General features: G+C 44.0%; 1 protein-coding gene across 2 annotated transcripts in view; it reads right to left on the reverse strand.

Moving 5' to 3' along the window:
* Positions 1–262: 262 nt before the first annotated feature.
* Positions 263–12,497, reverse strand: part of LIPH (lipase H) — a 44,085-nt gene continuing 31,850 nt past the window's right edge. For both annotated transcript variants that reach the window (XM_079766752.1, XM_079766753.1), the window contains 4 exons: positions 11,633–11,728; positions 9,552–9,663; positions 6,235–6,408; positions 263–4,820 (listed from right to left, as the gene is read on the reverse strand). In XM_079766752.1, coding sequence (XP_079622878.1) covers positions 4,733–4,820; positions 6,235–6,408; positions 9,552–9,663; positions 11,633–11,728 — 470 coding nt within the window. In that variant the 3' untranslated portion in view covers positions 263–4,732. The remainder of the gene's footprint in view (positions 4,821–6,234; positions 6,409–9,551; positions 9,664–11,632; positions 11,729–12,497) is intronic.

Below are 12,497 nucleotides of genomic sequence, written 5' to 3' on the forward strand. Positions count from 1 at the left end.
CTCCAGAGAAGTATCATTAGCCCACTTACGGTAAGTAGATGAGAAGGTGTTCCAATGAAGTAACTTTGCAAAGTCCACAGCTGTGAGTGCTGAACAGGACTCCCGCCCTGGGCTGCCCCCTCCAAAGCCCATGCACTTTCCTCTGCCCTGTGCTGCCCCTCAACAAGCAGGTGAAAATTCGGAGCTCAGACTGAACATTCAGATTTGGATGTCATCTGTCTCTAGAGGAGAGTTTAAATGGGGGGGCGGGGGGGGGGGTAACGGCAGCTGACATTCATTGAGTACTTAATATACTCACAACCTCACAGTAAGCATTTTACACACAAGAATGTATTTATTCCATATAACAACTCTCATGAAGCAGGGACTCTTAACAGCCCCCACTTTACAGTCCAGGAAATGGAAGCTTAGGAATAGTTAAGTTGACAAAGATCACACACCAGCAAACAGAGTCTAGTCTCTTACCCTCCAGTATTTTTGTGAGAGAGAGGACTGAGATCAGAAGCCAGGTTAGGAAATAGTGGAACCAGTGAAAGAACCAGACGGTGCATCCAAGGATGTTGGGTGAGAAATGGAGGTGGGGAGGAGAGGTGTCCCGAGAGCCCAAAAGACTGTGAGAAAAGGGACTCAGGCTCAGTGGCAGAGCCCATGGGAAAATCCAGCAAGGAGACCTGAAGGTTGTGGGATTCAGCCAACATGAGGTGGTAAAGAACCTTTGACAGAGCTATTTTGGGAAATGCAAACCTAACTCCCTACAGGCTCGCTATCCAAGCCTCTGCTTGCCTTCCCTGAGGTACCCCCCCCCCCCACCTCCCCCAAAGACTCCTGTCCGTATTCTGCCTACTCAACGTCTCTGTTTGGGGAAGCCCTGGACTGTGCTCCCCATTCCCAACCCACCTCCACTCTGATCCCAGTCTCCCCATTTCTCCTGGCCCCCAACCCAACACCTCACACCTACAGAGCCCACTCTAACCAGTGCACCACGTGCAGGATGTACCAGCCTCCATCAAGGCCATTCACTGATAGTGCCTGCCCAGGCCCCTGACAAAGGACAGCTGTATTCCCCGCCAGGGCCAGGTGCTGGACTGGGAAGCAGGTGGGTGTCAATGGCTCAGGGAAGTGGGAGGGGAGAAAAGGCAAGAGGTTCCAGTGAGAGTGAATTCGCCAGTCACTTACCATGGCTCTTTGTCAATACCACTCAACCTTTTTCTGGCTTCATCAGCCCTGCACGGAGCAATTGAAAGGAGCAGCTCTGACGACCACATGATTTTGCTTCCCCACCCACTCCAACCATAACCGATTGGAGCAGGATGGTCACCTTCGCCAAGAGAATCCTGAACTTTGGCATCAGGCCACCTGCGTGGCTGAGGACCCAGTGGTCCAAGGACCCCAGGGGTCTAACTGCCCCGTGGAGACAGCCGAGCTGAGCCAGTGAGACTCATGGCCAGCACTAGGGTTAATAAAGGCCCGTGAACAGGCTGCCCCCATCCCTGCCCTGGCTGTGGTCTGATGGTTCAGCTCTTCCTGGGTTTCTACAAGCTATCTCTTTAATAAAACTTGTGTTGTTCCAGTGGGTTTCTGTTGCTGGCATCCCTAATCTCCTTGGCCAGGATAGATTTTTGTAGGACTGAGAGCACAGGGCAGGAGTCCGAAGGTGGGAGGTTCTGAGTTTAGGGTTTCAGAAATCACAGTTAAGTGTGTTGATGTCTAAATCAGAGTGGAGGTGACCTCCTTCAAGTCCTAGGGTTGAGTCCACTCCATTCTGTTCAACACACATTTAATGAGCACCTGCCTTGTGCCTGACGTGGTGCTAGGGGCTAGGGCAGCCAAGACAAACAAGCAGCATCACAAGCAGCATCTGCTCTTGTGGGGAGTGGGTACAGACACGGAAACATACTACAATATGGCATAATGAAAGCAGCAATGGAAGCACACACAAAGTCGGTGGAAAGTGGGGTGGTGGAACGGCATCATGGAAAACAAGCAAGGCGGTCTTTGAACCAGTTTGGAGTCATCCAGGAAGTCTGAAGAGTCCTGGAGGGTTTTAGCCAAGGCACTATATGGGGAGAGCAAAATCTCCCAGGCTTCAGGATAGGTGGGCATGCTGAAGAATGGTGTTGGGGGCACTTGGAAGGTTCAAAGAGGAGTGGGGGGGGGGCGGGGGGAGCCAACCTCTCTTTTTCCCAGGGAGCCTGGGAAGTGAGCTATGGGCCTCCAGAGATAATGGAGACAATAATAACAAATGTGTGTTGGAGCGGGGGTGGGGGAGGGGTGGGGGAGGGGGGGAGAAGGGGGGCGGAGGGTAGTCAATGGAAAAGAAGGGTGGGTGCCTCCGGGGAAATGGGCTCTGGCTGGGGGAGGGGAGGCCTTTACTTATAACTAAACATGGTTCCATACGGCTCACAAGATAGTGGAGAGTGTTCATTTAATAAATATTGTATTTCCTGAGTGCAGGCACCACGCTATGTACACAGCTCCTGCCCTGCAGAGCAGTCTAGTGGAGAAAATAGTTATTAAACAAAAAAATCATACAAATAATGTACAAAAATACAACTTTAAAATGTGCTATGAAGTTCAGTGAGCTGTATGGGAAATGAGGTCCGAGAAGACTCCCCCTGAAGAAGTGACAGTTTAGCTCAGGCCGACACACTAAGTGGAAGATCATTGGTGAAGATGGTCAGGAAGAGGAGAGACTATCTTGGATGTGGGATTCAGACAGATACACTGACAAAGAGAAGGGAGGGGAGGCCAGGATAGCAAGAGACCTTGGGGGCCTTGGGAGAAAGGTTCTGAGAAGAGAGGGGTCCCACCTGTCACTGCCTTCATTTCTCCTGATCACTGTTAAATGAAATTCACTGAAATTCATCTCCACGCCAGTGAACAAACTTCCTTCCTTTACTCATTGACCAGTTCATTCATCCATCCAACCGGTCCACAGTGAGCAAGGTCCTGAGCTAGGAGGCACCAAGAGAAGAAGCTGAGGGACACCCACTGGCCTGAGGAGTTTATAAATGACAGAAATGCTATTCTGGCACTTTCTTTCTATTGTTTTGACCCCCTGCCTACCAGGCAACGGAAGGAAGATGAAGAAGTGACTGTGCTAATAAAATCAGGGCCTATAGCACACTGATCTCTCATCCCCAATGGCTAACGGAATGTGGGAAGGAGGGGGATGAGTGGTCAAATTTCCAGGTGGGCAGGACCGTCGCTGAGACTTTTCTTTCAGAGTCCAGTCCAGGGGTCCTCAAACTTTTTAAACAGCGGGCCAGTTCACTGCCCCTCAGACCATTGGAGGGCCGGACTATAGTTTTTAAAAAAACTATGAACAAATTCTTATGCACACTGCACATATCTTATTTTGAAGTAAAAAAACAAAACGGCAAAAACGCCCGCATGTGGCCCGCGGGCCGTAGTTTGAGGACGCCTGGTCCAGTCGTTCACTGCGGGCTTCCCTCACTTAAATGAAAAACTGTATTGCAGATATAAAAATGTGACACATGGGAACATACTTACAGAATCCTATCATTTATGAAATAAAGAGTCCATTTCTTTCAAATAAGAGCTGTTCTCACAGAAAGCAGTAGGAGAATCACTTGAGTGAGGAAGTCACCGGGCCTGTGACACTCAGGAATCACAGGAACTTCCCACAGTGGCCGCAGCTGTGGGAAGGGTGGTGCTCACCCCTTTGGCTCCGTCCCCACACGGGGCATCTGGCCCCACGGATGGTCCTCCATTGGTCCTGGCCTCTCTGGCCTTGGCCCTCTTGGCCTTGGCTTGGCTGCTGTGGTCATTACAGATTCATGGGTCACACGTAGCTCTGGGGAAGCCTAAGAATCCCTCAAGCTGGGGGTGCCAGGGCTCCAGGAGCAAACCGGTTTACGCCTGGAATGCCTATGTTAGCCACACAAGTTACTTAGCATTATTCCAAAGGTTAACATTAATTCCCTCTAACAGGTGGGATTGTGTACAGCATATATTCGTTTTGCACCTATGCGTTTTCTAAATCTCCTTCAATCATCATGGATGACAGTAGTAAGAAGGAAAAACAAACATTTTCCCCAATGAAGAGGAGGTGGGAAGCCAGGGTATGGCTTTCTTACCTTCCCAGAGCGAACAGCCCAAGAGAGAAGCTGGTGTTGATAAGGAATAGCTCTCTTGTTGCTTGTTAGATAAGCCTTATAAAATTAAATAAAAGCATATTCACATTTGTCAAACCACTCACGGGTGTGGCACCCATGGGATTTCGAAGAACCCTTCACAGACTTGCCTCCCAGACCCACTCAACAGCCCTGTGAGGTAGGTCTGTCTGGTTCCCTTCTGTATGCGGGGACCTGGAGGAATTTGGCACAGGGAGTGTGGAGTCGAGTCCAAAGTGAGGTCTCCAGCCAGTCCTTCCCTTTAAGATGCTTGTCCCGCTGAACTGCCTGAGTGACAAGCAGCAGAATCACAGGGCGGAACAAACGAGGCCCCCAGACGCAGCCACACGAGGCGCTGGCTGCCTGGGGCCTGGCTATTTCAGACTTGCCCTACTTAGGGCCTCCCTTCTCAGGACTGTTCTATAATCCAAAGTCGTCTGTCATTTTGCAATGTGACATCCATGGGACACGACTGGAAAAACCCTGGTTATTCCGTACGTTTTGTGCCTGGAGGAGAAGGTAAGGAAGGTGAAGCTCTCAGAGAGCCTGCCATAGCTTTCTTGATGTTCCTTGGTGGTCATGTGTCCTCACAACAGTTACAACTGCAACTTTGGGCAAAGAATAGGTTGGAAGACTGTTTCAATGTTTTCCATCAGAACAAGGTCATACCGACACAACTGGGGCCTGCAAAAATAAGATGAAATAGTCTTGTCAATGAAATAATAAATATACCCTATTCTAGTCAAATAACTTGTATTATATCCTTAGGATATGAAATGATTTAGCAATTATTTCTAATGTTATAGTGAAATGCTTATGGCAAATAAGCAAAGTAACAGCAACAACAATAAAACAGGATGTAAACATTTATTTGACACATAACATCAACTAGGTTTAAGAACAGTAATAGAGCCCAACCAGTGTAGCTCAGCGGTTGAGGGTCGACCCAGGAACCAAGAGGTCACTGGTTTGATTCCTGATCAGGGCACATGCCCGGGTTCTGAGCTCAATCCCCAGTAGGGTTCATGCAGGAGGCAGTCAATCAATGTTTCTCTCTCATCGATATTTCTATCTATCTATCCCTCTCCCTTCCTCTCTCTCTCTCAAAATCAATGAAAACAGACTTTTTAAAAATAACGTAAAAGAAAGCAGATTAGAAAGAAATAACCAAAAATGTTAATAGTGGTTGCCTCTGAATAATGACTTATGGATGACGTTTCTCAACTTTCTAACACTTTCTGCACTTTCCAAAATTTTTAAATAAACATGTATCCCTTGTATTAAAATAAATTTATCTTATTAAATGTTTTAGTGTACCCTAAACCTTAGAAGAAACTTGTATTATTAAATGTTTTAGGGTATCCTAAACCTTCAGGAAAAGGAAATTTATAAAGTACTAACTGCTCACATCGCTTTCCGTCTCCCTTGTGCCTGACATTGGATGCTAGAACTATATATGGCATTAGTCACTAAACATACATACCATCTCAGCCTTTTCTTCTCTCCTTTGTCTCTATCTCTACACAAACACACACACACACATGCGCATGCACACACAAACACACTCGTTGTTTACTTTTTTTTTAAACCAATTGAGAATAAGTCATTTACCACTTAATTCTTCAGTGTGTATTTCCTAAGAACAAGAACATTCTCAGTGCAGTTATCAAATTTAACTTTCATACTGTACCAATGGAATAAAATATTCTAATTGATGTATACCTTTTTTTTTTTTATACCAGGACCTGTTCTATCAGTTTGCTGAATTATATGAGACTTTCTTTTCTACAACAAATTAGCAACTTGCAAAGCAATGTGGGTAGAGTGGTTAGGGAGGAACTGTGTAACTCTATACATATAAGGACAATTATTTCTTTGGACTATTGATTGGGTCATTTATTTTTAAGTGCATACCAGTGAAATTTCCTTGGATTGCTGGGCTACTTGTTTTTATCAAGTCTATTTTTGGAAAACTCTTCACTTCCTCCATTGTGATTGATGAAGGCCAATTATAGCATTAGACCAAGCAGACTGGACAAGAACCAACAACATCTTTGGAAAACAGGGGTTTGTCAAACCCTGCCTATGTATGGCTCACCTCTCTGGATGGGCAAGTGACCTTAACTTCATCCGGAGAATCCTGAGCTTGTACCTCGGGCCTACTACAGATCCTGTAGAGAACACCAGGGAAATGGCTGCCACTTTATCCAGGTCTTGACTAAACCTTGCAAGCAGACTCACTTGGTGGTATTTCTGGAATGTTGCAGGTTCACTAGAAGGAAGAAATACTATTTTTATTTTACTTATTTTTATTTTTTAATAATTCTTTATTGTTGAAAGTATTACATATGTGCCCTTCCCCGCCCCTCCCATTGACTCCCTCTAACCTGCCCCTGCCCCCTACCCCAGACCTTCAGAAATACTATTTTTAAATGTATATTGATTGCTAGTGAAAGAGTTTTGAAACTTATAAATCAGTAAGCAGGCAGCCATTTGACTCCATAGCCTGCAATAGCCAACTTTCGTGGGCAAAGTCCACTGGCTTCCCAAGCACTGCTGACCCCAGGACTCAGGAAATGCTATGACTTTAGAGAGGCATGTGCTGCCTACAATAGCCAGGCAGCATCCTCAACTCTTGACACATGTCTCCAACCCCCTGGAAATTACTGCAAGGTGAGTATGATTATCTTCATTTCACAGACAAGGAAACAGATGCTTTTAAAGGATGACTATTGCCCTAACCGGTTTGGCTCGGTGGATAGAGCGTCGGCCTGCAGACTCAAGGGTCCCAGGTTCAATTCCGGTCAAGGGCATGTACCTTGGTTGCGGGCACATCCCCAGTAGGGGGTGTGCAGGAGGCAGCTGATTGATGTTTCTCTCTTATCAATGTTTCTAACTCTCTCTCTCCCTCTCCCTTCCTCTCTGTAAAAAATCAATAAAATATATTTTTAAAAAATAAAGGATGACTGTTATAGGATGTGAATTATATTTAAATTTCTTAAAAGGTTAAAAACAAGAAATACTGTAAAGAGTGGATATAAAAAGAGTCATCAGGCAGATAATCACCTTGAATGTGACTCCATTTGCACCCATAGTCTGGTAAGATTGGATAAACTCAAAGTACATACTGTAATATCATTTCCTTTACCTTAAATTGTAAAAATAATACTAAAATGTCAAAGTTTACCTTGCAAAAAAAGTAGCCATTATTTCCCACATAATAAAACAAGTATTTCCTTTTATTCCCATATATTCTCTCATTGGTGATGACTTTTTCACAAACATGACTAAAATGAGAATGATTAAACATGACTAATATGAAGATGTTAAGGTCTCTATCGTAATCAAGATTTTAAAAACCTCCAAATTTAGGAGTCCCTACTTGGAAGAAATTTACTATGTAAAATTAAAACTCCTAAGACAGGTAAGTATGTAAGCAATTATTGACATGAATACTCACGTTTTGCTAAGTGAACACTCTCCATTATGTAACTGCATGATCTCCCCTGCTATTTCCTAGAATCTCCAGATGAGGTCTCTGCCTCGCTTCCTCACTGAAGGTCACTGCTCAGAAACTCCCTGAGGCTGATTCTTCAAGATGTGCTACACCTAGGGTGCCCTCCCTGGAAATGCTGCCCCACTGTGGGTATGAGGACACTGACACTATAGTGCGGTCATTGAAATAGATCAATGAAGATCCCCCCAAAACCCCACTACTCACAAATCCTAACAATGGTGGGGTGGAGGGAGCAATACAGCTTAGGAATACTGTATAATGTATATGTTGTGATTAAAGCTATGGGCTTTAGGGTTGAACAGATCTGTCTCTGCTTTCACCTCATTCGCCCTGATCAGCCAGCTGTGTGATACTGGCCAAATCACTTTCCTCATTTATACAATAGAGATGGTAATACTACCTCACAGGGTTTTAGTGAGAATTGCATTAACTAATGTGTGTAATGCACTTACTTCAATAAACAAAGGCTATTATTATTATTATCCAAGGATACATTTTTAAAAAATCACCTCACCTGGCCGGTGGTGCTCAGTGGCTGAGCATGGACCTATGAACCAGGAAGTCACAGTTCAATTCCCAGTCATGGCACATGCCCGGGTTGCGGGCTCAATCCCCAGTAGGGGGCTTGCAAGAGGCAGACGATCAATGATTCTCAGCATTGATGTTTCTACATTTCTCTCCCTCTCCCTTCCTCTCTGAAATCAATAAAAATATATTTGAAAAGTCACCTCTAAACCACCCATCTACACTGTCTCTATCTACACAGTGAATCCATAAGGCAATTGCCAGTTTCAGATGACATTCTACTTGGTCCTCTATGGGTAAGGCCAAGAGACAACCCAAATACCTACTAGACAACAGGAACCAGGAAACATTTTCTGAGAAAATGAATAAAATAAGCCTCAAGTTTTTTTTGCTTAAAGAGTTTTGGTTTCTTTGTTCTTTTTCTCAATTGTAAAAGTAATAGATGAAACAACTATTAATTAACTATTTTAAACAATATATAAATATACATATATAATACACATATACAATATATAGAAAATTGAAAAAATAAAGAGAAACTGAAAGAAAGCACTCTTATTTCCACAACTCAAGGGGCAATCTAATATTTTGGCATGTTTCTATTTCATTTTTATTAAGTTAAGCTAAAATTTTATACATAGATAATACATGCTGCATTTTATACTTGACATAATTTGATATCCTGAAGTTTTTCACTTAGTGTACTATAAACATTTCATTTAATATGTTTCATAAATAATCCCAAAGCATGAATGGTATTCTGTTATATGGGAACATTTAAATTAACCATTTCCTCACTGTGGGGGTTTTAGGGTGTTTCCAATATTCAATTGCAAGTTACATTTTCTGAGTTTCAAAAACATATACATATGTTTATATATATGTGTGTGTGTGTATGTAAGTATGTTTATGTATAGTATGAGCTCATAAAAGAATAGAAACATATGTGTATGGGGGTGGATGCCTGTGGGGTGGGATTGTTGGGATGGACCAAGAATTTGCACTTTTATTTTACATACTCCTTTACTGTTTAAATCCTTTACAGCAAGCAAAGATGAGTTTAGTAATTAAACAAAGGAATGAAGGAGAAGAGGGAGAAAAGAAAGGGAGGGTGAAGGGTGGAAGTAGGAAAGGGAAAGAAGGGAGGGAAGGAGGAGAGAGGAGGCCGGGGTAATAAATCCTTGCACCAATTCCATTTGTAAAGATCCTGGGAGATCAAGAGCCACAGGAAGCAACTAAACAATATGTCCCCTTATATCTTTTGTAAAACAAAGAAAAGTACAGACATGTAAATAAGAAAATAGGTATATTTTTAATTTCTCTGAGCAAAAAAAGGAAAATAGCAAACTGTAAAAGATCCCAACCCAACTTACTGATCGATTTTGGATTCTGTGGTATTTCCAGCTTTGTCTTTCAATTTGATTGTAATGGACCCTCTTCTTATGTTCTTGTTCCAAGTTATAATATCCACAAAGTAATGATATACTGCAAAACCAGGAAAAAACATCATAAGAGAGAGATACTCCCAACTGCTCTCTTAAAGGGCCAGTTCCTAAAAACCCAACCTCCCTAATAACTGAGTCTCTTTTTAAATTCCTCTCTAGTTTCTCTGCCAACATCAGGGCAGAATTTTCTAAAACTCCTTTCTATTCCCTTTGGTAAAGATGGCTCGAGTGACAGCAGAACCCAGTGGTATCCAGTCGCCATGTTTAGGCATCACCGTTGAAACAGTGCTCCCACCTACTGAACAAAGTCTCGTGGCCTACTGCTGAGTGACAGGTTCACTTCAATCCCTGCCCATTTTAGAATAAACCAACCAGGTGGCCATGTAGAGACCCTCCACAGCTGTCAAGGTCTTCCCCAGCCTGGGCCACATCCACCAGCGATTCAGCCTCCCTCTTCACTTCTTCGGTCATGCCACACCACCTGCACTGCCAAGCTCCCTCTTGCTCCTGAGCCTTCCCCTCACTTGGATACTCCTTTGCCACCTTTGACAACTCATCCATCAGGTTTCAGCTTAATGTCACTTCGTCCAGGAGGCCTTCATTGACCCTCAGATTAAGTCAGGTCTACCTCTTGGAGTTCTTATCATACTCTGGGATTCTCCCAGTATTAGTCAGCACACTTTACTGTATTTTAAAAATGCAAGAAAAAAATGATAATCAAAATGTGGTAAATGAATGGGTACATTCTACATAAATATTGCCTGAAGAGTGTCTTATGGGGTTACAAAAAAAAACAATAAAACTAAAATATACTACAACAATAAGTGGGAAGGAATAAAGGGAAGATTATTCCTCTTTATAATCTCAGCAATAATACCTTATAGACACCCATTAAATTCCTACTCAATAAATGAGAGTGCGTGATGTGTTCGGAGAACTCTTCTTCCTCCTCACTCTTTTCGCACCGCAGTCAAGTATGCTTTGGGAAGATGGGATCCCACTATGACATTCAAATTTGCTATCTCTTGGTCAGACTTGTAGAGAAGGGGAAAGAGGCTTAGGGAGATGGCTGTCCCACAAAGGAGTAAGGTAAGCCCTGGAGTTGCCCTTTTATGACCCATTATTTCTCAAGGGCCTGCTCCATTTGGACCTGGCAGACACAAAACCCTTGGCTGCCATATGTGGCTCTAAAGAAGGAGGGAAACCCAGTGAGCTGCAGCCTCTTTTACAAGTGTTGCTCCCAAGAAAAATGAAAAGGGAGACAAGATTACAAGACATATATCTGCCGGGGAAAATTCCTTGCTTCTCAGGCCAGCTTATCTATTATCCCATTTAGCTCCCATCTGGAATACCCAATCTCTCAATGTCTTTTGAAGGTCATCATAGTTGCTTTAAAGGTGGAGCTGATCCACCCATAGATGTGGCTGACGCCCGATTTTTCCTAGAGCCAATCTTATGTCTCTGAGAGATCAAGCAATTTTCTGGAAGATGTTAGTGATTACAATGGCCATCCAATGAAGCTAACAACTTTGTTGATATTTCAATCCTTATTACCCAGAAGATAGACATTCCTATCCCCATTCGACCTAGCAGGACATTGAGACTCAGCGAGGTCAAATGTCTTGACTAAGGTCGCACAGCTATGATGTAGAGTCAGGATTCAACCTAGGTCAGTGATGGGCAACCTTTTGAGCCTGGTGTGTCAAACTTCGCCAAAAAACTGAGCATAACTCGGGTAGTGTGTCACTTTGAGGAAAAAAACTAACTCCAAGACTCTAGTCGCAAATGTTTCATCCTTGGCATGCGGCCGCGTGTCATCAGAAATGGCTACGCGTGTCAGTGCTGACACGCGTATCATAGGTTCGCCATCACTGACCTAGGTCTTTCCAGCTCCAAAGTCCATGCTGCACCATGGCCTGCATTTACTAAGAAGTAGCTGGGAAGCTGAGACTCAGCCATCCCAAAAATAAAGGGGGTGGGCAAAAGCAACAACCACATTCACCACTCACTGCAGAACGGTTTCTCCTCAGCTGTGTCAAAGTATGCTTTAGTCATGGGAGGGTCTTTCTCCGTTAAATAGTCTTTCCAATTATCAGCATAATAGCCTACAAAACAAGTTGGAAAAGTGTAACGGTAACATGTATTCCATAAACGTAAAAGCAGCTGGGGAGGCAGCAAGAACAGCGAGTGTGGCTTCCATCACCACTGAGAGCATTTCCCTCACGCCTCATGGTGAGGACCCAAAGGGCAGTGCCTGCCCAGCACCCACCACACTCTACTCACTACCCGATCCCTAAGAGCTGGGGCATGCAAAAGGGCCCTACCGTGGTTTTCCCTCCTTTCCACTGACATTACATCACCCAGCCTGGTTCTCAGTAGCATAGGTGGAGAAGTGGAGCAGACTAAAAATAGTGCTGACATTTTTCCATAATACATTCATTTTATAGCTTAAACAGATCCAGGGACCTAGAACAGCATCACTCCTGCAAAGCAATGTGCTTTCTTGAACTGCAATCGAGCCCCTCAACTGCATAGAACCTGGGTTTGCCAAGTGACTATGTCATCAAGCAGGTAAATGTCCTCCTTTACGCGTGTGACTTCAGGAAGGAGATTGAGTGCCCGCAGTACATCAGTGTGGCCTCGCTCTCTCTCCTCTGTCCCCACTCCTATAGAACTGCCTCTGCCTTCTGATTTGAACTGGGGTGGGACCCAGGCATCAGTATTTTTTTAAAGCTCTCTAGGTGATTCCAATGCATAATCAGGGTTGAGAATGCCTTGTCTACAGAACGCCCTGATGTTAACTTGGGATTTTCCTTTGGGAACAATTAGAAAATTCTCATAACTCTCTGGTTCCAAGGTCCGCACCACCTGAAA

The sequence above is a fragment of the Cnephaeus nilssonii genome (assembly GCF_951640355.1).
Source record: "Cnephaeus nilssonii genome assembly, chromosome: 3".
NCBI lineage: Eukaryota > Metazoa > Chordata > Mammalia > Chiroptera > Vespertilionidae > Cnephaeus > Cnephaeus nilssonii.